The 25324-nt window shown below is 40.6% G+C and overlaps 1 protein-coding gene across 1 annotated transcript in view; it reads right to left on the bottom strand.

Moving 5' to 3' along the window:
- STARD9 (StAR-related lipid transfer (START) domain containing 9) overlaps nt 1–25324 on the bottom strand; it is a gene marked incomplete at its 5' end in the record, with an annotated part of 47993 nt that overhangs the window by 4199 nt on the left and 18470 nt on the right. Inside the window, 7 exons of the mRNA XM_010010060.1 lie at nt 501–647; nt 2336–2519; nt 3456–3653; nt 4443–9380; nt 9423–15590; nt 16450–16933; nt 19953–20140. Coding sequence (XP_010008362.1) covers nt 501–647; nt 2336–2519; nt 3456–3653; nt 4443–9380; nt 9423–15590; nt 16450–16933; nt 19953–20140 — 12307 coding nt within the window. The remainder of the gene's footprint in view (nt 1–500; nt 648–2335; nt 2520–3455; nt 3654–4442; nt 9381–9422; nt 15591–16449; nt 16934–19952; nt 20141–25324) is intronic.

The following is a 25324-nucleotide window of genomic DNA, read 5'->3' as shown; positions in this document are numbered from 1 at the left end:
AAGTTCGGAAGCTTCTCTTGATCATAAAGTATCTCCTTTGCCTTTCCCCTGATTCTGAAATGATTCCTTGACTCAGGAAATTGAGCAGACCGAGTGCAAGGAGCTAGCACAGGTGCATACTCCAGAAAATAACTAACTTCAGGAAAGTCCATGTTCACACACACAAACTCTTTAAGTCAATGCATGCATCATTGAGGGAGGCACATGGAGAACATCAGATTCTGGTTTATCACAAGAAAAGGCTTGTTTCTAAAACATTTGGCAGATAGTGGCATTACTGACAACAGTAACACTACTTGGATTTTACCTATGAGTTGAAAAAAAAACCACACAAAAACACCTCAAAAAAATAAGTGTCACTATTACCTGGTGATGCTCCTACCACATCGCCCTTCTGTGCACTCGTGACACAAACTTGCCCTGCTTCTGTTCCTGCGTTATCTGTCTGTTACTGTTAAAGCATCAGGAGACATCAGTCTCGCAGGCCAGCTGTTCCTCACCTGTCCTTCCTGGCTGCTGAGGTTACTTGCAGTATACGTAGCAGTATTGCTGCTGTTGTAGCCAGATGTTGGGCCAGAGGAGAGGCTGAGGCTGGAGTCTGTACATAAAGTGCTTGTACTTGCAAGAGTCTTCAGCCTTGCTTCTTCCTGTAATGGTTATCAGGGTATTACAAACAAAAAGCCACGCAAAGCTTACATTGCACAGCAGCTAGTCAAATCAGTGACAGCACTGAAAGGTGAAAATGCAGTCATCTAAAGAAGTCCAGCTTCTTTCAAGGAGTGTTGACAGGACAAACGCTGTTGCCATACAGAAAGTATTAAATAAGCAGGCTCATTTGAAAGACTAACATACAAGCCATTGAGTGAACCACCCTGTATAACTTGGCAGTCTGGGAAAACGCAGCTTCTGCTGTGTTCTTCTTCACAGAAGAGTCCAGGCTATTGAACCAATGCGGGGATGTTTTTAAGGGGAAAAAAAGATTTTAAAAAAAGATCTCTTTTCAGTCCCACTTGTTCTTCTTTGCCTCTTTTTTTGAGTAGCCCCTGGCTTGACTTAACTTGCTGGTCAAATGTAGTTGTTATAGATGGGAAATTTTACCTTAGCCAATTGAACCACTCAATGCCAGCCCAGAAAAAGAAGTAAAAATTACGTAAGATAATACCAAGAAGTTCAAGGTTATTTATACTTTCAAAGGTGGTTTTAACTTTGTGTTTCCAACTCTGGTGAAGTATGTCTACATTACACAAGAAAAACAAGGTAGCAGATGTAGTAAGATCTAGTCATCCAGTGGAGGTGCCTGAATTCAAGGTGCCTTAAAGAGTGCAGAGCAATGAATGAGCCACATTTTGCACCAGATAGATACACACATTTGAGGAGAGGAGGTCTGCAGCTACAACTAAGGTTCGTGCATTAAAAATGTGTAGTCAAAAACTGGGCTGAACAAAGAATTGTAGAACGGTTTGGGTTGGAAGGGTCCTTAAAGCTCATCCAGTTCCAACGCCCTGCCAGGGACTGGGACACCTTCCACTAGACCAGGTTGCTCCAAGCCCCTGTGTCCAACCTGGCCTTGAACACTGCCAGGGATGGGGCAGTCACAGCTTCTCTGGGTAACCTGTGTCAGTGTCTCGCCACCCTCACAGGGAAGAGCTTCCGAATATCTGATCTGAATCTACCCTGTTTTAGTTTAAAGCCATTCCCCTTGTCCTATTACAACATGCCCTTGTAAAGAGTCTCTCTCCAGATTTCTTGTCAGCCCACTTTAGGTACTGGAAGCTGCTCTTAAGGTCTCCCCAGAGCCTTCTCCAGCTGAACAGACACGTCCTAATGAGGTACTGTCATTGCATCTGGAAGAGAAATGCATGGACTGTGCATGACATGCTTGGGCTGTACAAGGTGGGTAACAAAGTGCAGAAGAAAAAAAAGTAGAGGACAAATACACACATGAAGTACAATCTAAAAAGAAGAACAGAAAAAAAAGAAGAAAGGCCTTTGTGTTTAATTACATACTGAAATAAACCCAGTTTACCTTATCAAAACTCTTCCATTGATGGGGCAGATGCCTCACAGCATGACTATGTAAGCTCCAGCCAATGAGAAGACTTAAGGAGTTTCTTGTACATAAAATACAGCTTCAGGAAGGTGTAGTTCAGAAGCATGAACAGTATCGGTTCAATATTACTCAAATTCTTTTAATCACAAATTTACATTTTATTCTTTGGCTTTTCAATGCTGATACGTATCAAACAGGAGGATTACTTAGCCAAAGGAACATAGTTCCCTTTAAAACAACACATTGATGTGAATAATGCCCCATGGTTTCCTCTGTAACACTCACCTTCTGTAACTGAGAAAATATTTGCTCCCGTATACGCCTCTTTTCTTGCTCAGCTCTCTCGCGAAGTTTGTCCCTAGCTCGTGCAATTTCACTTTTGGTTTCCTCTCGTGCCCTCTGGTAATCTCGGAGCAATAGTTCAATGTCTGAGGGATGCTGAATGCTTCTTCTTTTTGGTTCTTGAACTCTGTAAGGGTAGGTAAGTGGTGGGAAACACACTTAATTGCTTGAAATGGGGTCACCTGGCAAAATACCATGAGAAAATAATCTTCTGGCACAGAACATCTTTCAACACATCCCTGGCACTGTTGAAGGCCAGGTTGGACACAGGGGCTTGGAGCAACCTGCTCTAGTGGAAGGTGCCCCTGCCTGTGGCAGAGGGGTTGGAACAAGATGATTTTTAAGTTCCCTTCCAACCCAAGCCATTCTATGAACAGTAAAATTTGCCAGAACAACAATTAAACCCCACCATATTAGCCTCAAAAAAGTTTCTTTTTGTTCACTGAAGCAAAATAACCTTGGAAAATTATTTAGATTGCAAGTCCAGTTTAACACTGAGATTACTGTAGCAACTGCACTGGTTTCTAAGTCAGCTTTCCATATCAGCTAAGGTTACTGCTTTGGCATATCACACACAAAATAATTGCATTGGGAAAATAACTGTCTCCTGACCTACTGCAAAGGAAATAAAAGTATTTTAGAGAATATGGTGGAGGATGAGAATCTCAAATTCTACATGGTGAAGGGCTGCAGAACTTCTTTGACATTTAACACAAAACTTAGCTGTTTCACGTGTCTTTTAAGTTAGTGAAGGAGTAAGAATACAGATTGATCTGTAACGAGTGAAGACTGAACAAATACTTGGCTGTCCCTATGCATCATACACACAAATGAAGACACTTGTTATGGACTGAAATAAACCAGATGGAAATTTTTAGTGCATGTTTTCTAAAACAGGTTCATGCTTTTCCTGACAGCACTTTCTATCCCAAAGTTTAGCGCTTCTGCACTGAGAAGAATTCTGCCACGGAAGTCTCAGATGTCAGTAAGAACCATTAATACGCACCCAGTGTGAACACTGTTAATGTGCATCATGCCAAAAGAGAAGTTTCTAATGCCCTACCTGGTGTTTTCCACCACATCTCTTCTCAGTTGTTGCAGATATTCTCGGCGTCTGCTGGGGAGATCTGGATCCCTCTGATTCGCATCCAGCGTCTGTAACAGACTCAGATGCTTTTGAGGACTCAGACTTCGGCTTCTTTGGTATCTTTGCAGCCTTTTTTCTCTTTCTTTCCTCAGAGTTTCAATGGTCCTCATGTGTCTGTCAGAGAAACATGATTAGATTGACAAAAAGCACCCTGCAAAGTTACATTTTCTTATTTTCCTAAAAAACACTTAGGTAGCTTTGTAAAGTAAAATTTGTAGGAAACTAGTACCATACACCCCCTTCCAAATAGCCCTTTGGCCACATGCTGACAGATGATGCAGAAATTCTGAAACTCCACTGCTTTTATAACAGTAGGAAATGCATAAGAGGGTCTTGGCTACTGCTTGTAGTGGCTAAGAGGCAAATTGAGGATGGAGACCAATGCAGCTACTCCTAAATCTTTGTAGTGACAACAGCTTCCTAAACTGAGTTCTGTAACTCAGTCACTAGAATCTAGAATCTTGATGGTTTTCATAATTTACTTTATATACTTATGGCGTTTTGTTTGGTTTCTTTTGGCATATTCATACAGCAACGTTTATCACAGAATTAACATGAATAAGATATTCCCATAAATAGTATGCATCAGTTATTTTTACATTGCAATAAATCAATGAAATATATTCCCATGATCACCAGGTACATGTGATCGCTCTTAAAGCTGCTAGAGATTTTAAGAGAGGGTGACACTAGATTTGAATTACACCAAATCTTATACTTGTCCCTATTTTCTTGAAGTAACCCCCAAATTTTGTATTAGCTTAATACTATAACTTTTCACATACTGTTTACTCAGTGTGACTAAACGATTAGGTGCTCATTACTAAATGTTATTTACACTGCATGAAGTGTACATGAAGTGTATTCAAAATACTTACAACAACACTACTTGAAGTAATTTACCTTTCATAGAGTTGCTGCTTCACTGGAATCGCCACCAGGTCCTCTGCTGTCCCGCTCTGAAGGACCCTCAGCAGGGCGTCCGTTTCCCCGATGCCATAATTGAGCTTTGCTTCGGTCAGTTCCACAGTGAGGGGATGCTGATGCAGATCCAGGTGAATGCCAGACATGATCTGAGCACGCTCTCGTTGAAGTCTCTCAATCTCTCTGCTCCTGCTGTCACAAAGCTGGGATTTCTCTTCCATTTCTGCTGCTCGTGTGCTTCTAGGTTTCTTTTCTGCCCGACTTTGTAAGTCAGCCATGCTGCCACTCAAGCTGAGCAAGGAAGGAGGGCTGCCCTTAACACCACACCAGTTGCTGAATTTATTGTGTATGGGTAAGTCCCGGAGGCTGTAGCTCCGAGGCCTGTGAGGCTTTGCAAAAGTAGTATTTTTGTTGAGAGGAATCTCAGTGTCACATTCACTTTCAGTGACAGAATCCATATTGTCATCTTGGAAGGAAGTCTGCACGTCGCTCACATCAGACAGTGGGGCAGGGCAGCTGTGTTCAGGTTTCCAGAGGAAGTCATGAAATTGTAAAGATGCTGCTTCTCCGAGAGGTTCTGAGGACGTGCCAGCATTTGTCTTACTTGAACAAGTGGCACTGATTCTTTTATTGAAAAGGAACTCAGCATTTGGAGGCGAGTAGTCATGAATTAAAGCAGTGTCAGGATTACCAACGTACTTTTCGCGCCTAATTCCAGCTGAAGAACCTCCTCCTCCCCTCGTGACGTACATACAGCGAAGCGAACGTGCCAGTGGACTGTGGTCTCTGAGATCACCTGTTAGAAGTTCCCTGTGGCCCGACACCTCCAACATACTGCTAGAGTGATACAGTCGTTTTGCACAAATGGTAGTGTGGGTGTCAACCTTTACTCTGTGCTGTTGCCCCAGGTCTTCTGAACCATGCTGTCCTAAAAGCTCGTCGGCTGCTTTCTTATCTGGGAAACTTCCCGATTTCTTTCTTACGCCCTTATGTTCTCTAGAAGCATTAGATTCACTGTCTGTTTCTGTCTGTGAAAAGTTGTCCACATGAGGTGGCATGCTGGACTGTGGACCTGCCCTCTGCTTTCTCTGGTTGTGAAGAGGACTTGAAGCATCACTGGAATATCCAAGAGGTTGCTTAATAGGGCAGACAGACTTGCTAGAAGCAGTCTGGCTGCTGGGACTAGCGCTGAGAGTAAGAATAGGGGAAGAGGCCCTGTCGACTAGCAGAGTGTTTTTGTAATAGAATTTTCTCTCTGCTGGAATCTCTAGTTCACTGACCCTTCTTTTATCCTGAGGGTAAGATGCTACAGATTGAGAAGTGCTATCAGTAGGGCTGCTAACTACAGTGCATGAAGAACCATCTTGCCTTGAACTCAGTGAAGATGATGTGACAGATGAAACTCTGGTACTAGTAAAAGCAACATTCTGCTGTGTATTCAATGGTGGTTTTTTGCAATCTACAATAGGAGTGGAGGTTCTGGGTAAGAGAGGCAGACGCATAAAGGAGTCTTCCAAAATGCTGTCAAGACTGTCGTGGAAGTCAGGATTACCCAGACTTCTCATCTCTGTTTGTTCTTGTGTTCTTTCTTCAAAGGACAGTGTTTCCTCTTTCCTTTGGAGAATCTTACCTACTGTGACCGTACCTATTTCTTTCCAATCAACATTTACTGCCTGAGCCACCCTCAATTCGTTTTCTGCTTTTTCCTCCATTTGTTTTTCTTGATGTTTGCTTTGAGGTTCTTCCAGAATCTCTGTCTGAGTGCCTACGTCTGCTGTAGTCTGAGTGCAGCTATCTGATCTAGTAGCCTTTACAGTCTCTTCAGTTCCTCTTTGGTTGATTCTGGCATTCTGCTCATTATCTACAATACTCTGTTGGGAGAGGTTTCCCAACAGCTCAGAAGTGTTCTGAAGCAGCTGCGACAGATGCATGGACAGGTTCTGCATGCTTGTCCAAGAAGAAGGTTGATGAACTAAATCTCTGTTTGTTTCCTGCTTTCTTGCAGAAACATCCGTATAGCTTCTCTGGTGTCTTCTCTGCCTTTTATACCTTCCTGGAGCTGCTGTTTGAGTTCCCTGCTCACATGTAGTCCCTGGTAGTTTTTTGGAAGGCCTTTCAGACTCAGAAGGATATAATAGTACAATTTCATCAACCTGCACTGAAGAGTTCCCAGGTTGTGCAGAAGGATTCTCAAGTTCAGCAGTGTTATTTTCTGGATTAGTTTCCAATGTTTCACTGGATACATTGCTGTACTGCTTGGTGCTGTCACTTGAGTAAGCAGACTGAAGGTTTTGTCTGACATTGTCCCATCCTTGAAGACCTTCAATGCTGCTTAAAGTGCTCGATAAAACTTTTGCTGTAGCGTATGAACTGAGATGAGAGTGAAAAGGAGAATTTTGAGAATTCAATCCATTGTCTACACTGGAGCATCTCATAACTTTACGATTTTCCAGGTTTAAAGGAAGTTGATTGCAAGAGACATCACTTGCACTGCCAAAAATATACTGTTTCCAGCCAATCTTGCATGATCCATCTTGTTGCCATGGGTGAATATATGGGTTGATATCACTTGAACTAAAATGCATTGAGTCCTTATTGTCTTGCAAAAATAAATTTGTTTCTGGCTGGTATCCAGCTTCTTCAACTTTCCCTTCACTACACTGAGCTACAGAACTACTCTTTGAATGGATATTTGCTTCTGCACCCACAGAACTGTGAGCTGTACGCAGTAACGATGATGGAGATCGAGTAGTAGGGTCTTTTAGAGACTGGCTGCTGTGAGTTCTTGCTGCAAAGCTCTGTAAATTTTTGGGATCACAGTTTGCAAGCTTTTTAGTTTGTGCCATTCTTTGCTGAAATCTGGTTTTAGATTTAACCTGTAGAAAGTTCTTTGATTCCTGCTTTGAAAATCTTTCAAGTCCACGAAGATCATCTTCAGTTGGTGATGGAGGCTCGACACTCATGTTTAAATCTTGTAGTGATTTAGATACAGAATACAATAAGGGATCTGCCTTAGATGAAGCTTCCAAAGTATATTCTGTATCAGAGAAGACAGCAATAGCTGGGGCTGATAGTCTGTGACTTTGTAAGTAAGGTCTCTGTCCATTTTGTTTACAGGTCTTTGTATTCCGTGTGGTAGAATATGATCGTTTGCCTCTTAATTGCACAGATTTGGATTCTTGAGGAGGCAAATCATGGGTTTCTGGTAAAAACTTCACAGAGGTACTGTCATTATTCATTACAGAAAACTTCAGTCTTTCTGATTTCAGAGTCTTATTCCTCATTATATCATCTCCCATTGCTGAACAATTGCCTGCATCAGCAGCAGGGCCATCAGCACCTGAACCTGTATTATTTTGGCAGAGTAAAATCTCTTTTCTATCCTCTGTATTTGTTCTACCCAGCACCTGTTCCATCTGTTCACCTGTAGGCACATACTGACAATTATGTTGCAGATCTGCAGGGTTTTTTTCAAAACCCAAGATAGCGTGATGGAGTCGTCTGGGATCAGTGCTCCTGCTGTATGTGGGGTATGTTGGACTAAATGAATTGGTGTATTCAGGATCCATATCAACATCTCCTGGATACAGATTTTCCAACACTGCAACTTCCGAATTTACTAATTCATTTGCAGAATTTGAGGATACATTAGTTTGTATTTCAACAGGTTCTCTACATGGTGTTTTTCTCTGCTCTGTCTTTACTGCAAAATGTTCAGCCTCAGTATTTGAGTGCAATTCTGCCTCATTTCTGTGAAGTGTTTTTCTCATTTGTCCCTCTTTAACAAGAATTGCCCTTCCCGTACGCCCCAAAGGTAATGATGGTAATAAAAGAGAATTATCATTTAGTACTTTCTCTATGTGTCCTGTGCAAGCTTCTTGTGGTGGAACTTTACCCCAGTGGTGCTGATCAACTTTTATATCACTGTCAAATTTTTTATGATTACTTCCATAAACAGGTTCCCCATCTACAGCAGAAAGTTTATATGAAGTAGAGTCTGTGTCTGATACTGGACAATGCCTGTTTTCTTTTGCAAGAGAAAGTAAAATACTTCCTGAAGCACGTATTGGCTCATCAAATACCACAGCCTTATCAGACTGAGTGTCTTGGATTTGCAAAACAGCAAATGGAGAACGTTTCAATACACTTGTATGTGAAATATCATATGTGCCAGTTTCACCAGGGCCTCTATCTGCAGTCAAAGAAGATTCTGAAAGTGGTGTTAGGAATAGGTGATTGGCACTTGTAAATGCTTGAGGAAAATCTTCTTTTATGGAGCACACATTTGCACAACTGGAGGACACTTCCTCAGTCAAAAAGGCGTCTTGAAGGGAGTCCTCAAGCTGACTAAATATTAGAGATTTTGAGTCATCAAGTAAACAAGATGTATCAAAAGCACTGAAGTTCTTGGAGCTTTGAAAAGGTGTTTCGGCTGGAGTATCTTCTGCAAAGCAGGATGGAAAAGACTTTGATTCTTTACTGCCAGTCTGTCCTTGGCTCTGAAAAGTAAGTGAGCCTGATTCCAGCACAGTCACATGAGAAGGGTTACTGTAGCGTTCCGAGTACCCGGGAATTTCATTTTCTTTTATGTCAGTGCAATTCTGGAAAGAACCTTGAATTGTTTTCTCCTTTTGATCCGTTCCTGCAACTTTTTCAGGCAGTTTATTATTCTGACTGTCTGTGGCCTCTGCAACTGCAGAACTATTTTTCCTTTCATCTCCTTTTTGAGAAGCGTCTGGAAAAGTTACAGACACACTTAAATCAGTGGATTCACTTTCGAAGTATTTTGTTTCTTCAGAGAGAACAACGTTGTTTTTACCTTTGTCTTCACTGCTGGTGATCAGAGCATCTGCAGATGATGCTGGATGATTTAGGAGACCAGGAGAACATTCAGAAGTGCTTGAGTTCTTATTATAACTTAGAAACTCTTTATTATAATGTGGATTTTCCCACAGAGACTTGTTCAAACCTTCTGAAAGTGTTGAAGTGTTCTCAGAATCAGAGCTGCCTCGTTGGTCTATGCAGAACTCTTCAGAAATCCCACATCCGTGAGTTTCTCTGGGGTCGCGCTGGTACCCAGTTACACCAGGAAACTTTGTATTTTCATTTTTACTGTTTATTGTAGTATAGCTTGTGCTTAAAAATTTCTCCTTCTCATCATGCTGCGACAAACCCTCTGACTCAAGTACCTTCTGAGTTGGATTAGTGTTGTGATACGTTTTTTGCATAGAGATTTCTAGTAAAAAATGTGTCTTTCCCTCTTCTATATCTTCCATCACTTCTTTCTCTGAAGAAGAAAGCAGGTTTGAATTATCCAAGAGTAGCGAATCAGGCACAGTGGTACCCTTTTCTTCTTGAGCAGTATCTTCTATGCAATTAAGGTAGTCTTTTGAGAGTTTATTAACCATTAAATCCACACTCAGTTCTTCATGACTAATGTTAACATCCTGAATTATATCTTCGGAAGAATCAAATCTTTCCAAGGAAAATGGGCTTCCTTTGGCCCCTGGCTGAAGTACAACCATTTCGGGCTCAGGACCACCTGCACTGTAGGGAGTGGAAGAACTATTCTCATTGACAGGTTGCCTAGATATGGCATAATCAGATGCACTGTTAAATACAAAAGATTCTTCCTCCTGCCTGTCCTGTGTGGTCCTGGTTTGCAGAAAAGCTACATTCTTACTTGACATTCTATCAGGAAGACACTTGTCTTCTCGCATTTGGTTGACTGCAACAGGCATACCAACACAGACCTCACTCTTCATTAATGTTTCATAGTAAGGCAGAACAGCTCCAGTTCCAACACTGCTGTTAGATGCCCTTGTATGCCCTTTCAGTGCAGTGCGAACATCTTGAACAAGATGGGAATCATCACTTACTCCAAGGTGTAAAAGGTGATTTACAGACTGGCATGGGGAGTCTTTAAGTAAACCTTCTTGCTTCTTTTCAATAGACTTCAGTGTTGCTGGTGGGTTTTGTTCCTTGCTGATATCTTCATTATTTCTAGAAAAGCTGGTAGACACCCACTGACTTTCTCTTAAGATTTCACTTAATCTGCTGCCATCGTGTGTCGTTTGGCAGCTGTCTTTGTTTTCAGGGAATAGTTTGTTCAGGTTTTGTAAAACAGCCATTTCTACTTCCTCTGTGTTTTCTACAAACATCTGCTTTTCTTTGGCCATTTGTGCTAGATTCATCAAATGCACTTTCTCCTCCATGACTCTGGAGCCTAATGGATCCAACTCAAAACTATCAGACCTTTCTCTAGCGATGCTTACATTCAAGTTTTCTGAAGCACCATGCTCAGGACATCGCATAGAGCAACTCATATATGTATCCCTGCCCTCTTTAGCGTGGAGACTTTTAAAGTCTTCGTCAATACCAGTACTGTCATCTACTGAATATTCATATGCATCAATATCTTTTATGACTGCATTTCTTGTACCTGTTACAGAGTCCACTGAGCCACCATCTTCACTCATTTCAGTAAGATCATGGTATCTTGAATCATCTTCTAACAGTGTGTCCTGTTCTAGACCTGAAGCTGTTAGATATCTTTCAGGGATCTTGAATTGATTTAAAATTTCCTCTTTATCATCTCTGTCACAAGATATCTGATGTAAAGCTGGAGACGCTTCAGTAAATAAAACAGTTTCATCTGTGATCATGACTTCGTGCCTCATAATAATCGGCTCCTCAGTGTTTGTTATGATGATTTGTTCTTCACTCCCAGTCACTTCACATTCATTAACCTTGTCTTCCTGGGGCAAACACTTTGGTACAGAATGCTCTATTAAATTGCTAGAATTCACTTGTCCTTCATTTTCAGGTTTTGTGACCAGTACTGTTGCAGCTACGTCCTCTGTATTAAACATATTCTCTATTGTTCTGTCCATCTGTAAAAGCCCCTCACAAGTATCAAAGACGCCTGAAGTATTCTGAGTAGTATCTGTTGTGTGGGAACACAAAGCTGAAGGAGGGTGTTTGGGAGCAACAGAAAACTCTGGTGAATAAATACCTATTTCTATTTTCTCACTTTTTTCTTTTTGGCAAAAGCTGGTTGTTTCGCGGTGGCTGCCAGAATGCACGAGTGCTTTTGATTCCTGAGTGCAGTCTATCCTGGTGCTGGCTACCTGCAGTTCATCTTTCTCCACCTCTTCATGTGTCAGGCACAGATTGGTATAAAACTCACACTGAACCTCACAAGCTTCAGTATCAAGAGGTTTCTTTGGATTCTGAGACAAACTCATGTCTTTAAAATCCTCTCCACTCCTGTCTTCAGTTACACTTTGGACCTGGAAGTCAGGTAAACTTTCAATCTGCCTGGATTTAGTTTGCAATGCATTTTTTTCTAAGTTGATTGCACTAGTGGTTAGTTTTGCTCTTTCTTCATCAGAGTCTGCTTTTGTATTCTGATAAGGAACCACAGTATCTTCTGGATTCGTTTCTGGGTTTCTTAAAAACCTGGGTTCTTTATTTTCATACAGTCTCTCCTCTTGAGAAACAGTAGCTGATGTATTTGTGCTGTATTCAAATACTCTTTCTGGCTCTGGGTTTACATCATCCTCAAGAAGCAATATGTCCTCTGGGCAATCACTTTCTAAAAAGGCTTCTTTCTCTTCTCTTGATTCAAGTAAAGATTTGCTCTGTGTTTCTGTTTCCAAGAGAATGGAAATGTCGGTCATCCCATGTGTACTGATTTTTTGCTCTGTTGATTTTGAAGAGCATGTTGTGCAAAAGCAGCCACAATGTGCCTCAGAACCACTTCCTGTGGCACTGACTTCCACAGTAAGATTAGATTTAGCATCACAATCTCCTGTCGCTATGGTGACATGCTCCAATAGTTTATCATAATTTTCAGTCTCAGATGCACTTTGGAAAAGATTAGCTTTTGTTGAAGCTTTATAAGTGATGCTTGAGTTGGATTCCAGGAGAAACTCATTTGTACTCCCACAAAGAGCAGCAGGGAAGGACTCTGTGTCTTTCCCATTTACATTCACTATGAGATAACTTGCTTCATTTACCACTAAGTTTTCATACTCAGATGAAAATTCGTTCCGAGTTACAGCCTGAGAATTCAGGATGTTGTGTTCTTTGCTTTCACTGCTTTCTTCTCTTACACCATCAATGCATAATGTAGAATTTTCTGAAACTTGTTGGGATAAACAACGTGCCTGACTGTCTTCTAAAGCACATTCCTGGGAATAAGTATTTGAAACAGATTTGCTTTTAAATTCATAACAATTCAGTGAAGACAAGTCTTCGTCCTTTGGTTCGTATTCTTCATTATCTCTGAATGAAGGCACATCTTCTGCAATCTCTCCCAAGCTGTCTGTGCTTGTCTCCATACAGATAATCTCTTTCTGAGCCATCTCTACTGGTGTTGCAGACTGGTTGTAACTTGCACTGTGAGCAACAACTAAAGGGTTACATTGATATGTTTTTTTCTGTGAGGAAAAATCTGCCTCTGTTGTTACTTCTTCTGCAGATACCTGTTCATAATTCATTTCTTGCATTGTTTCCAAATTACTCCCCCCAGATCTGAGGAGACCTACGGTAACGGCTGATTCTGCTCCATGTCCAGCCAATGGCTGAAGCTTGTAACTGCTTACCAGAGAGCAGTTCTTCTTTGTTAAGTCACTGAGAAAGAAACCTTCACCACATGTTGGTATTTCCCTTCTTGGAAAAAGCTGCCCATGGCTTCCAAATTGGACTTGTTTTACTGCAGATGCCTGTGTTGAGATCACATTGTGAGCCAGGCCTGTAGAAGGTGCATTGACAGATGCCCTTCTGCCTGAGCCTGTCACGCTTGGTTTTGCCATCAAGTTACTGTAGTCATCATCGAGGTCATCTTTTTCAGAAGTTCTGAAGAAATCATCTTCTAGATGTGCATTGATAAAGCCATTTCTCTGCTCTGAAATTTGCACAGGCAACACAGAAACAAAGGGTGTTTTTTTCAGACTGTGGTCTTTTGGCAGCTCTGGATGAGCTGTGGGAAAAGAATCCTCCTCTTTCCTAGATACCAGTGGCAAGCAGTCTGCAGTGGAGGCACTTTCCAAACAGCTGAATGTTTGTGTGCATTCAGTGGCAGACCTGTAAGTAGATAATTCATTCAGTTGTTCTTGTTCAGGATAATTTGACCTCGAATGTTCATAATAATCATGCTTTGCTGAAACAGGAACAGAAGAGGAGCTTGGTCCTACTGAGCTAACAAATGAGGACATTACATCTTGAGATTCCAAGGAAGAATTTGCATTAGAGTTTGTCCATCCCTTAAGAATCTTATTTAACGATTTGCTCTCAGAAACTTTGCTTGCAGTTGTTGTTGTTTCAGGTAAAGGTATTTCTGACACATCAGAGGAAAAAACTGTGTTTATTTCATTTATACGACATGATAAATGAGTAACGCTGTGTATCTGCTTAGAGCCAGAAATGAAAGAAACTTCAGCAGCTGACTGCTTTAGATCTTCTTTTTTCAGCCAAAGCTCTGGTTTGCTCAAAGAGCAGAGATGAGCTTCTTGAAACTCCAAATGTTCATGGGAAGAAGGTGCTGTTCTGGGGCTGCTGATGTCAACCTTTGAGTCACAGGAACACCAAGCATCAGTAGTAAGCAAAGGATTTCTACTTGCATAATAAGGTCTTCTATCAAGAGACCTTTCTTGTTCTACAAAGGGGACTTTTATCCCATTCAGCAACTGCTTGCAAGCACTACTGGAAGCAGGCTGCGGTTTAGTGTCCAAGTAAAAGGAACTGCTCAGCTTCAGATCATAACTTGCCCCTTCTGTATCTCTGTTGCAGGTCTTGGACTCATGGTCTTCCTCAGTCTGAATAGCTGGTGATCTGGGAGTTTGTAACTTCCAAAAAATCTCTGCTGGAACTTCATCAGATGAATCAGATTTGGATTCTTCTACTGGATCTTCTGCCGGCATCTCTTCTCCATCAGCTAAGCTGTCCAGAGAAAAGCTTCTTTCAGGCTTTCCCAGTCTCCTACTAGACGTGTATGATGTCACCAAAGATGAAATATGGTGATCGGTCCTGCTTTTGGAAAGTTTAGCTGGCTCATGGTGGGCCTTTAACTTGTGAAATCGACTTGTATTTTCCTTTTTGGCTTTATTTTCCTTTTCTACCAGAGAGTCTTGTGACATTTGACTGTCATCGCTCTCAGAATCTTCTGGGTTGGCGAGACATTTATTTCTGTCAAAATCTTGTTTCGGTTTTTCCGTGAAAGCTTTTGCATACGCGCAGGAGAGAGAATCCACAGAATAGGAACTGTCAGTATCAGAAATCTCATTTTCATCATCCTCTTGCCAGTTGCCCAGCACCTCTGTGGCTGTTTTGGATGCTCCAGCACTTAGCATCTCAGCACTGTGCCACTTCTTTTCAGCATAGAAGAGCGGTGCCTGTGCGTTCATCTTAGTGAGATTTCCTACTGATGTTGCCACCATCAAAAATTCTTGCTGTTCCACTGATGCTTTCTCATGACTTGGCAAGGCTGAGTTTGGCTCCCTCTTCCAGTTCTTGGCTGTTTGGTTTAGATGCACTGTAGGTGGGTTTCGATACACTGTTTTCTTAATTTCTGTAGGAAAGTTTTCTGAAGAAGGTCTGTGGCCGTTTCCATCGATATCCATTCTAGTCTTTTTATTGGATACCTGAGCTCTGTTTTGTTCTAGATTGCTACTTGCAGCCTGACTTAAGTCTCCTAGCACCTTTGCTTTTGTCATTCTTGTCCCTGCAATAAAGGTTTCAGGCTCATTTTTCTCCTTAAAAAGATCAGGAGAGAAGCCTTTAGAGGTCTGGTTTTGAGATCCAGTTTGCCCTGGATTGTCATCCACCTTTTCAATTTTTTGATAATTTCTATTGATAGAAGCCATGATAGCTGAATCATTAGAGTCTTTGTCTGCTCCTTTTTTATTTGCAAATGAAGATGCTTTTTGTTTTTCAGTTAGCTGCCTCTGCACTGAAAAGGAGATCTCTTTTTCATCATTAAGGTCATTGCTGTCAGAAATGTCTTTACCTCTTCTGTAAAGATATTCTACAGATGACAACCTCCCTGTTGTATTGCCTTCACAGCTTTGATCAGTATTTGGTGAGGTAGATAATGTTGAGACAGTCTCCCTCTTCAACAAACAGCTGTGGAAATAAAGAAATAAAACACAATCCTTGCTTGAATAATATACTTAACAACACTTCCACATCAGTAATATCTTGTAGTTAAGAGTAGCGATATATGAAGCAACAATCTTAATGCCTTTCAAAAGCAAATTTTAGCAGAAAATAAAAACAATAAGATGAAATTCTGTCAGTAACCATGCAGTCCTTTAGATATCCTGGGATATGTTCTGCAACACAAGGGAACAGCTCAATGCTACAACGTGTAGCTTGGTATTTAGTCTCTGTAGGCTCAAGTCAGCTGCAAACATCAGATTGAAATAAAGGATGGTTCTAAATCACAGAAATACACTTAGCAGAGTTCAGCTATTTCCTCACTCCAGGACCACGCTGTGATAGCACCCCAGCTTCTTAGCATTGCTTAAAGAAGTTTATTTGGCTTGGGAAAGGCTGGCCAACTTAAAAGCCAAATCCAGAATCATCCCAGTGATACAAATATTCTGAAGGAAGAGTTTGATCCTAATCAAGATAAAATGATGCAGAATTTAGTATTTACCGACAGTTTAAACAAGGTAAGAACAAGACTTAAGCCAGGTGTGGAAAGCGTTCACAAAGAGGTAAGAAGTGCAGAAAGGCTTGGGAGAGGAATGTAAAAATAGTGATAAACACCACGTCAAAGAGCTGAGTAGGGAATGCACTGTACAGATCCCAGGAAAAAGGGCAAAGATCCAGTGTGACATACAATATAATAAAGTTCACCGATATTGCAGGTTTGGGGATTGTTTCAATACATTGAAAGGCATCCTGGAGTACAGGTGGTCACTGAAAATACTTTGAATTACTTTAGACCATGCAGAGGAATCGGCAGATTTTAACTTACCTGGGTGCCTGGGGCAGACGTGAGTTACAGAACAAATGCTTCCCCTGCTGCAGGGAATTTGAACCCAACGACTTCCTTCTCCTTTGCAACTGGTGAACCAAAGAGGACTGTACAACAGTATTTTCATTTAGGACTTGGGATTGTTTCACACACTCTTCATTGAGCCAGCAGCTAGCTTCCAGCTGCTCTAGGTTTTGCTTGGCTTCCAATAACTTCTGCTTCTTGACTATCCTTTCCAGCTGGAATTTTACCTTTTTTCGTCTTATATTTCTTTCTGCCTTTTTCAAGGAGTATCTTCGCAAAAGCTCCAGCTGCACCAGTCTCTTCTTGTTCTGCTGTAGCAGGGAAGGGCAGATTTCCAGCCCAATGGTGCTCTGCACTTCAGCCTCTGCATACAGCTTAGTCTCCGTTTGCACTGCAAACTCCCTCTGCTGTTGCTGAAGGGCAGCCAGTCGTTTATTCTCATCTATAAGCCACTGCTGGTCTGTAAACAAAATAATGATTGAAAGGAGGTCAAAATCATAGGAAAACCATTGTTCATCGTGAGTTTGTTTCTTAATTTAATCAGCCATGAGAGCTCATTTGAGAACACAATTTTTATGCTTCTAGAACAGAGTCTTGACATTCAGAGAAAAATATTTTTTTCTCTTAAAACCCCAGAAATTAGAGAATTGCTGCACTTTATTGATAATCAAAAGCCTTTCCACTGGGATAAGGACTCAGATAACAACTATAAGATAGAAGCAGGGGCTTGGCCAAAAAAGCTAAGGAGACTGGTGGATAAGACCTTGTTTATAAGAAAAAGTAGAACACATTTCAATTTTTCAAAGATTACACTCAAACACCACCTCGATTTTGTTGTTAACCCTGGAGTCAAGACTACTTTGTTCCATGCAGGGGATGTGCTTAGAAATTTTTCAGAGCATGCTGGCTTCAACCTAAGCTATGATGAACTGTAACAATCAAAAGAAGGGATAACTGAGATCACCGCTACCATGTGGTGTCTGATGGTTTGGGCATGTTCTCTTAATGAAACAGAGTTTGTTCATCTTTATGCTGCTAGAAAAATACACATATAGAGCTGCACAAAGCAAAGGAAAAAAACAATGTAAGAATCATAAACAAGGTTCCTAGAAAAGACCAAATCTTGTCAAAACACTACTGTCTTACCAGCAGAAACATTTCTTTTGGCTGGGCTTGCCTTCAGTCTGCAGTCCTTTACTGACTAAGCAACCTTTCATTGCATATTCAGGAGGTTAGGATTAAGAGGTATTTAAATCTGATGTCATGAACAAGGACTACCCGCAGCTCTGCATAGCTCAGCTGCAGGAGAAGTATTTTGGGCTGTGGAAGTTTCCCTAACGTAAGAAATCATTAGTGCATAAGCATTGTCAGCATCACTTGCTTAGTGACGACTGAGCTTACCACGAGTCTCCTGTCCTATTTATGCTGGGAGCTCTGCAGACAGCACATACACAGAAATAGGAATTCTACCTCTATGGTTACTCTATGAATAAAAGGGAAGCATTTTAGTAATTATTTTAGTTAACTTTTCTTAATGACATTTTTAACTTGCACACACAAAGCTTTTTTTTCCCTCAACTCTTTATTCCCAGATCTTTTCATTAGCATGTTTCTATCAAGCAGAATATTTGGCAGATAAGAGTTCCCTTGGAACAGAGCTGCAAGCCCTAAGATGCTAATTATTTTCTGCTCACAAATTTGCTGCTGGCATGAGCTGAGACACAGAGGGTGCAGAAAAGGTAGGGAACTTTTGTGGGTTGCCAACTGAAGAATTAATTGTATTTGTGTGGCAAGGACTACCTGCCTGGCTAAGCTTTGCATGAACACATCAAAACCAGCAGAACTAGATGGACACAGAGAATAAGTCTACAGAGCCATGAAATAAAAAGCAGGGGGGGGGAAGTGTCCTGGTTGCCTGTACTATTTACATACTGTAAGTCCCTTTCTGCTACATCACATCACCACAACTTTCTCTTAATCTCTTCATTATGGCTGGCATAGTTAAAAAGATAGCAGACTCCAGAAGTTTGGGTGTAAGAAGTTTCCAAAAATTTACAGTTTTCTTCTTCCAAGAACCAATATCAGATTTTGCCAAGTGGGAATGATGCCTCTGTAATTTGGTCCAAGAAACTTGGACCAAATAATTCATTAGGAGACAAACTAGAGAACACTATAACCACTCAATTTCAGTGGTGAAAAACATCTCAAGGTTTAAAATGTTCTCAAATCAGACTATAAACTCATTAAGGGGCAGCCCAACCTCACCAAGACTTCTTGCTGAATATGTCCACCAGAAAGCAAAGCAGCACCTCTGAGGGCCAGGAGCCACTGACACTAAAAAAATACCTCTCTGAATATGCTGTAGCTCCACCTTCTGACATAGCTGTTTGCCATTCAAAATCTGATCACTGGTCTAGCCTTTAGTACTCTTGTACCACCCTGTAGAACTTCCTTGAAATAACTCCTGTTTGAACCAAAGCATTTCTCTCTTTTTTAAAATCCAGGTTTGGTTTAAAACAAATTAAGCTGTGGAGAATGTGGTATAGCTGATTAATCATCTTTGGGGTAAATAAAAACCACACCTTATTTTTGACCTTAATTTGTCACACTTCAATTTCTATTTCTGCCACAGAATATCTTCATATGTTTTAATTCATGCTGTAAAGGGTGAGGGTGTTTAGAAATACTGACTATATAAAAGCCAGTGAAACTCTCCCCTTAACTAGGGCTGAGATTTTAGCTCTGAATTTCAGTGTCCCACCCATTTCTCAGATATGTCTTGTTTGTTTTCCTTGTTTAAAACTCACATAGCAACCACATAAAATTCAGTTTGAGCCACGGTTTTATGCCATCACTCTATTCTTCCTGAGAGAAATTAATTAAAGCATGTGCAAATGGTCTATATTGTTACTGGTGACATCCTCAACGAAATGTGTAAAGAAAGTACCTCAACCAACATGTCGCTGTCTTGGAAATGCTGCTTGGTTCCTGTCATCCTGTTGTTCAAGCAGTTTTCCCTGAAACCTAATGGCTGGAACTACCACAGTCCTCTCAAATTCAATATCCCAGAGCAACTCATTGGATGAAGCACTGGTGCATCACAAGAAAAACTTAAATCACAATAGCAGACTTAGCCTACATGGCAGAGTTGCCACTACAGATACGAGCTGAGCAAAGCTGCAGGGAGGCAGAACAGGGAGCCACAGGGGAGCAGCATCCTGATGCCAGCCCCTCCAGCAGTGACCTGCAGAGCTAATTAAACAGCACTGCCGGTGCAGAGCAAGGGAGACCCTTTAGTTCTGTTAATCAAAGCTTAATAACTGTTCTCAAGGGAAAGGCAATTAGAAGAGAAAACTACTAATAAGCCATAATAAAAGTTCCACCCATAATATAAAGCATAACTAGGAGAAAAACATCAAGAGGATGAAAGAATTCAGTCATGAAAGAGAAGTAAGAGAGAGGAAGAGACAGGTACCCACTTTCTTGGATCTGCTGGTTGATTAGTGCTTGGTCATTTTCTAGTTCCCGCTCTGCTTTGATCTGTCCTCTCAGGATCTGCTGCTTTAAATCCTCAACATAGAGCTGCTGCCGTTGAATTTGTTTTCTGTGGAAAGCTTCCTGGTCTCTCAATTTCTTCTTGTATTCTTCATGCACAGCATCTATTTCTCTGTTGTTAGAGATGTTGGCAGTGAATTTAAACCAGAAACAAATACCAAACATTTGTAATAAACCAACTCATCTTACTGAAGAAGGACAACACTCAAGACATTATCCTTTTCAATAAGGGTGTGATGTGAAAAAACCCGAGATGGCAAAGTAGCTGTGTATATGCATGTCACAGCAGGTACAATCCTGTAAGCGTCATAAATGTCAGCAAACATGAAAGCTCTTGTGCTGACGCAGATTCCATCACCAGAAAGGTAACAGCAAAAAGGATTTTAAAAATATTGTCACCTCTCATTTTGCTGTAGATTTTCCAAAAAGTAAATTGGGGAGGAAGGTTGTTTATGTATTATAAAATTTTATAACCACTTGGATCTTCATACTTCAAAATGCTTTACAGAAATTACATTCTCTGTTTTCAGGTGAAAAATCTGCAATCTAGAAAGGGTTACAGGCATTGTTCAGCTAACACTGACAGTCTCTGGCAGTACCAAGGAAAGAACCTTGTCACACCGTTCTCTGTTGGATGCAACAACTATATTAGGTTACTGCTTCTATATTTGGAGCAGAATTGTGATAAGAGAAGTGACTAACCTGTGAAAATCTGCCTTACAGTCCCCTCCAAGATGTTTGATTCCTGACTGTATGCCAAAATTTTACACACACTTGTGCACAGACACACACAGTAATAACAAAAACAGTATCTATTCTTAGCATAATCCCTGATAATATTCAAAATACATTAACTCTCTGAAAGGAATATATGTTCTACCTGTCCACATGTAGTCATCAGAAATTCTTAATGTTAATTTGATTTATACAGGTGATGTATGATCTGTCTGTTGTTTTGTATCTACACACGACATTATATATAACCTTAGAAAATTAAATCTTTAAGTCTTGGAAAAATATTGACATATATTTTACTAACAAAGTAAATCATATACTTATTATAATGTTAGTTTTATTATGCTTTTATAGCGAGCAGAGGTGCCAAAATGCTAGAAAGACCCCCGAAGGTCAAAAGAAAACAAAACCATGATTTCAAGTGGAATGCTTTGGAAACGTAACGTTGTTTGTAAAATCACTGCCAATACAAGGTCATCTGTATGAAAAGAGCACTTGACTTTTGCTACATTGGAATTGATTTGACATCTCTATTTAGAACTGCAAGCATGTGTTCAAAGCAACCATTTCCACAGCAACAACTTTGATTCTATGTGCTAGATTAGCAGGCAAAACAGATGAAATGAGCAGCTAAAGTCTACATACCTTCTGGAGCACCTTTACATGGAACATAAACGTCACTTGCTTAAGAAGCAGTGGGAAAGCCACACTACATAAACACCTTAAGATTATAAATAATGTACAATATTACTGTGACTCTTCTGTTCACCTGAGGAAAACACATTTTAATGTTTATGTAAATGTAATGCTGGTGAAAATAACTGAAAAGGAACAGCTGTTCAATTGTCTGGCATGGTGCTAACAGTCAGAGTACAAACTTTGCTATTGTCGTCTGCTAAATGGTTTGTGTCTGTTTGGGGCTCACAAGAACAAATTTAGAAGAATAGGCAGCTCCAAGAACCATTTGTCCTTGGCTTGACTGCAAAGATGCCAACATTTTGTGATTTGTAATGTTTTCCTCTCAGAGAAACTTTAATTGATCCCCAGGAAATAGGAGCGGGATGCTTCATTTCTTATTCAGCTGAAGTAGGTTTCAAATGACCTTTCACTGCAGCACTGAAATGCTTATATGGCTATTACAGATCTCCAGCTGTTCAGGTATTTGCAATGCTACCAATTACCAGGGGACAAACTCAAAGGTTAAAGCTAGACTGGTTAATTAAAGAATCATCACTTTTCAAACATAGTATTGAATCTGGAGGATCCTGTTTAGGAAAAGCTTCTGTGGTTTCAGTGATAACTCTGAGGGAGGCTTTTCCTGAATGTGGCTTCCATGTTATCTTCTGTATTTTCCAAGGGAAATTAACGGAGCAACCATTTAACCTGGAGGTTAAAGTACTGATCCGAGACACAAAACCTCTCTGATTTTGCAGCAGTTATATCACCTCTGTGCTTTCATACATGCTTAGGCTGCAAGGTCTTCAGGGCAAGGACTGCCTCTGGGTGCCCATGCACAAAACTTAATAGAGCCTTGCTGTCAGCTGAGGCCTCTTCTTGATATGCTAAAACTATTAAACCTTAACAGCAATTGTAATTGTTGAGTCTCTGTGTGCGCTCTGATGATGGGGTAGTCTTTAACCTGTTTTGCTAACAGACATATGAAAGCTTTGATTGCTGTGGTGGCATGAAAGTTGAAAAATGTGAGCCTAAATTTGTTACTGGACAATTGCATGACCTTGGGCAAGTCACTTAGTCTGAAGCCTGAGAGAAAGAAGTAAAGTACATTCATCCAAAAGGAATGATGAGTATCCTTTAACATTATCAAATATCAGAAAGTCAAGTATTGGAAGAGCTGATTGTATTCATTTTTCATTATTAGCACCATTATGTATGAGAGAGAGGAAATGAAGTAAATCATTGCCAGTAAGGCTGAAAAGCAGAGCACGATAGTAAAACAAGACTAAGTATTCCCGTTCTGCAACTCTTTACTAAAATTAGAGAAAATTCTTCTTACAAAATGGCTCATATTCTTCCCAACCGTGACTCAAATCTCTCAGCCGTCATTTTCATAAAATCCACCTATCAGAGTTCAAACTGTTTACAAATTGAAATCCAAAACATTTAAGTATATGAAACAACTTAGTGTTGCATTTCAATCCAAAGACCTCACAATGCTTGCAGAGGTGCTTAGGCAACATCTGTTTACAGCTGAGAGAGGGTCACAAGCTCTTCCCATACTTTCCAATAATACTGAAGCCAACTCAACCCCTCCCATACAGTAAAGTATCAGAGAATAAGCAATGCAAACAATGCAGATGGAAGTGTGGTGTTTGCTGTTCTCAGCAGCACTAGTGTATTCCCTCATGTGTGTGGTAGTGGCTTTTTGCTGAACTAACATGAAACTGTAAGATCCTTTCCAAAAGGCATGTGTTTTTGCACGCAGAGGAGTACAGGATGCAGCCCAAACTGATGTTATTAATCACAGCTCCATACTACGACTACACCCCAAAAGGCAGAGTAAGGAGGCATGCTCATACTTCACTTTGAGCCTTGAAAAAACAAACTCAGCAAAGAAACTGCTTTTGTTCTGGTGATATAGGTAGTTGGTACAATTCTCTCTCTCTAAGGTTAAAGTTTCTTTAACAAAATACTGTTACTGAAGGGATACAGATGAATTGCAGTTCTGCTGCTATTTCAATGCCTCTCTGCTTCGTGTCCTAATTTTTAATAGTACAAACCAAAAACCAGGCAGGGCAGTAAAGGCAGGTCTGAATACAGAGGTGGAACATTAAACACCTTTTAAAGAAGTTGCTTCTTAAAGATGGCTTTCTCAGCAGAACAGAAAGATAATGAAAATTCATGCAAAGCCATATGCATAATACAGGTATGCCAGAAAATGTTTTTCCTCTGATTGTGAGACTAGTGGCTGTGAGAGCCAAATTACTGGCTGGTTTGGGTTTCAGATACAGATCTGTCTGTCACAGCTGAAACCAAGAACATAAAGTAGGAATGCTCCCTTTGTACCTTCAAACGTGCTATGTCATGTCAACACACTCTTGCTGGTTTGTGGAAATAACACAAGAAGACAAACTACAAAACAAAAAAGAGGTGACAGGGGCCCAGAAACTGAATAAGATGTTCCCGTACACTTCATAGTTAAATTACCTAATAGACAATTAAACAATCAGCTTTTATAATACATGTTTGAATTATTAAACTCATAACAAATATCAATGCAGTTAACCTAATAATTTAGCCATATTCTGTAATAGATGTATTTCTTTCAGCTAGAACATCTTAAAACAGATATACTGTAAAATTTAGACTTGAAACACAGGAATACTGTGAGATACAGGAATCAAGCACAGACCAATTTCTGCTATTGCTTGTATTCCTGCCTTCCCACATAAGCAATCTACATACAGTCCAGCTCTAGGAGGAAATAATATAACCTCAGGACAAACATAAGACAAACAGCTTCATTTCTGTAGGTATCAAGACATACATAAAATCTTGGTTTCCTGGGACTGGCATACAGAATACTAAAACAAACCAAACCAAAACCAACACTTCATAGAATTTCAGAAAAGCTTGCAGATTTCTATGTGTACCAAATGGAGCAAGAAGTGTCAACAGTTACCCCTCCTCCAAGTAAACATTTAAAAACAGCAAATAGAATTACAACAACAGAAATATACAAACCTTAATCTAAAGACAATCACAAATTACTGAGAAAATTTTCGTATTCTACCAGTGCTGCTGGATTGCTTTTCCATCTCATCTTTCTCTCCACAAAGTTTGCATGATGCACGCTAAATGAGCCATCTGTAAATCCACATTTTTTTCCAGCCTGTGTTGTTGTCAGCTCTCCGGAATCCTATTGTGCAATTCTCCTCCCCTCTTCCCCAAACACTTCTGCTGATGCAGAGGCTGGCGGCTGCTACAGCATAATGCAGTTTTCAGTAACTATGGCAGCAATAGCTCTGTGGTGAGTGAGGCTGAATGCCTTCTGCAACAAAGTCTCAAGGCTCAAATAGACAAACTCAAGTGAAAATAACCAAAAGCTGAAATACGCCGATTTTCCCAAAGAAAATACCAGTCAAGTCAGCATCCCTATCCTTCTCTTTGCCTAGGATTCAAGTCCCATTTTTCTTTTACAAATGATTTTTTCCAGCGGAAGAAGAGTTAATAACAAAGCAGAAAAAAAGATGTTGGCAAAGCATTTTGCGCCCTTGCGAATCCCAGCACTGAGAGCAAATCACAAGTCAGGCTTACAAGCCTATGCACTTATACACATCTACACCTGCTCTATCCTCCTCCTCCACCCGTGTCCAATCCAGGGCCCTTCCCGCAGGGCCTCAGAGCATCACACAGCAGCGGGTACCACGCAGCTGCACGGGATTGTACATCTGCTTCTGCCCAGCACAGAGGCTAAAACCTCTCCCTCCTCCTTCCTAAAGCAAAGGGAAGAATGATAAAGGAGATACAAAGACCTTGATTATCACCTCCTCCAGCCTCCTGAAGGATGACACTCACAAAATTCTAAGTAAAGGGGGGGGGG

The sequence above is a fragment of the Nestor notabilis genome, unplaced genomic scaffold (assembly GCF_000696875.1).
Source record: "Nestor notabilis isolate BGI_N333 unplaced genomic scaffold, ASM69687v1 scaffold17872, whole genome shotgun sequence".
NCBI classification, from domain to species: domain Eukaryota; kingdom Metazoa; phylum Chordata; class Aves; order Psittaciformes; family Psittacidae; genus Nestor; species Nestor notabilis.
Note: the sequence above shows the minus strand (reverse complement) of the source record. Positions and strands in the feature narration are given on the sequence as shown.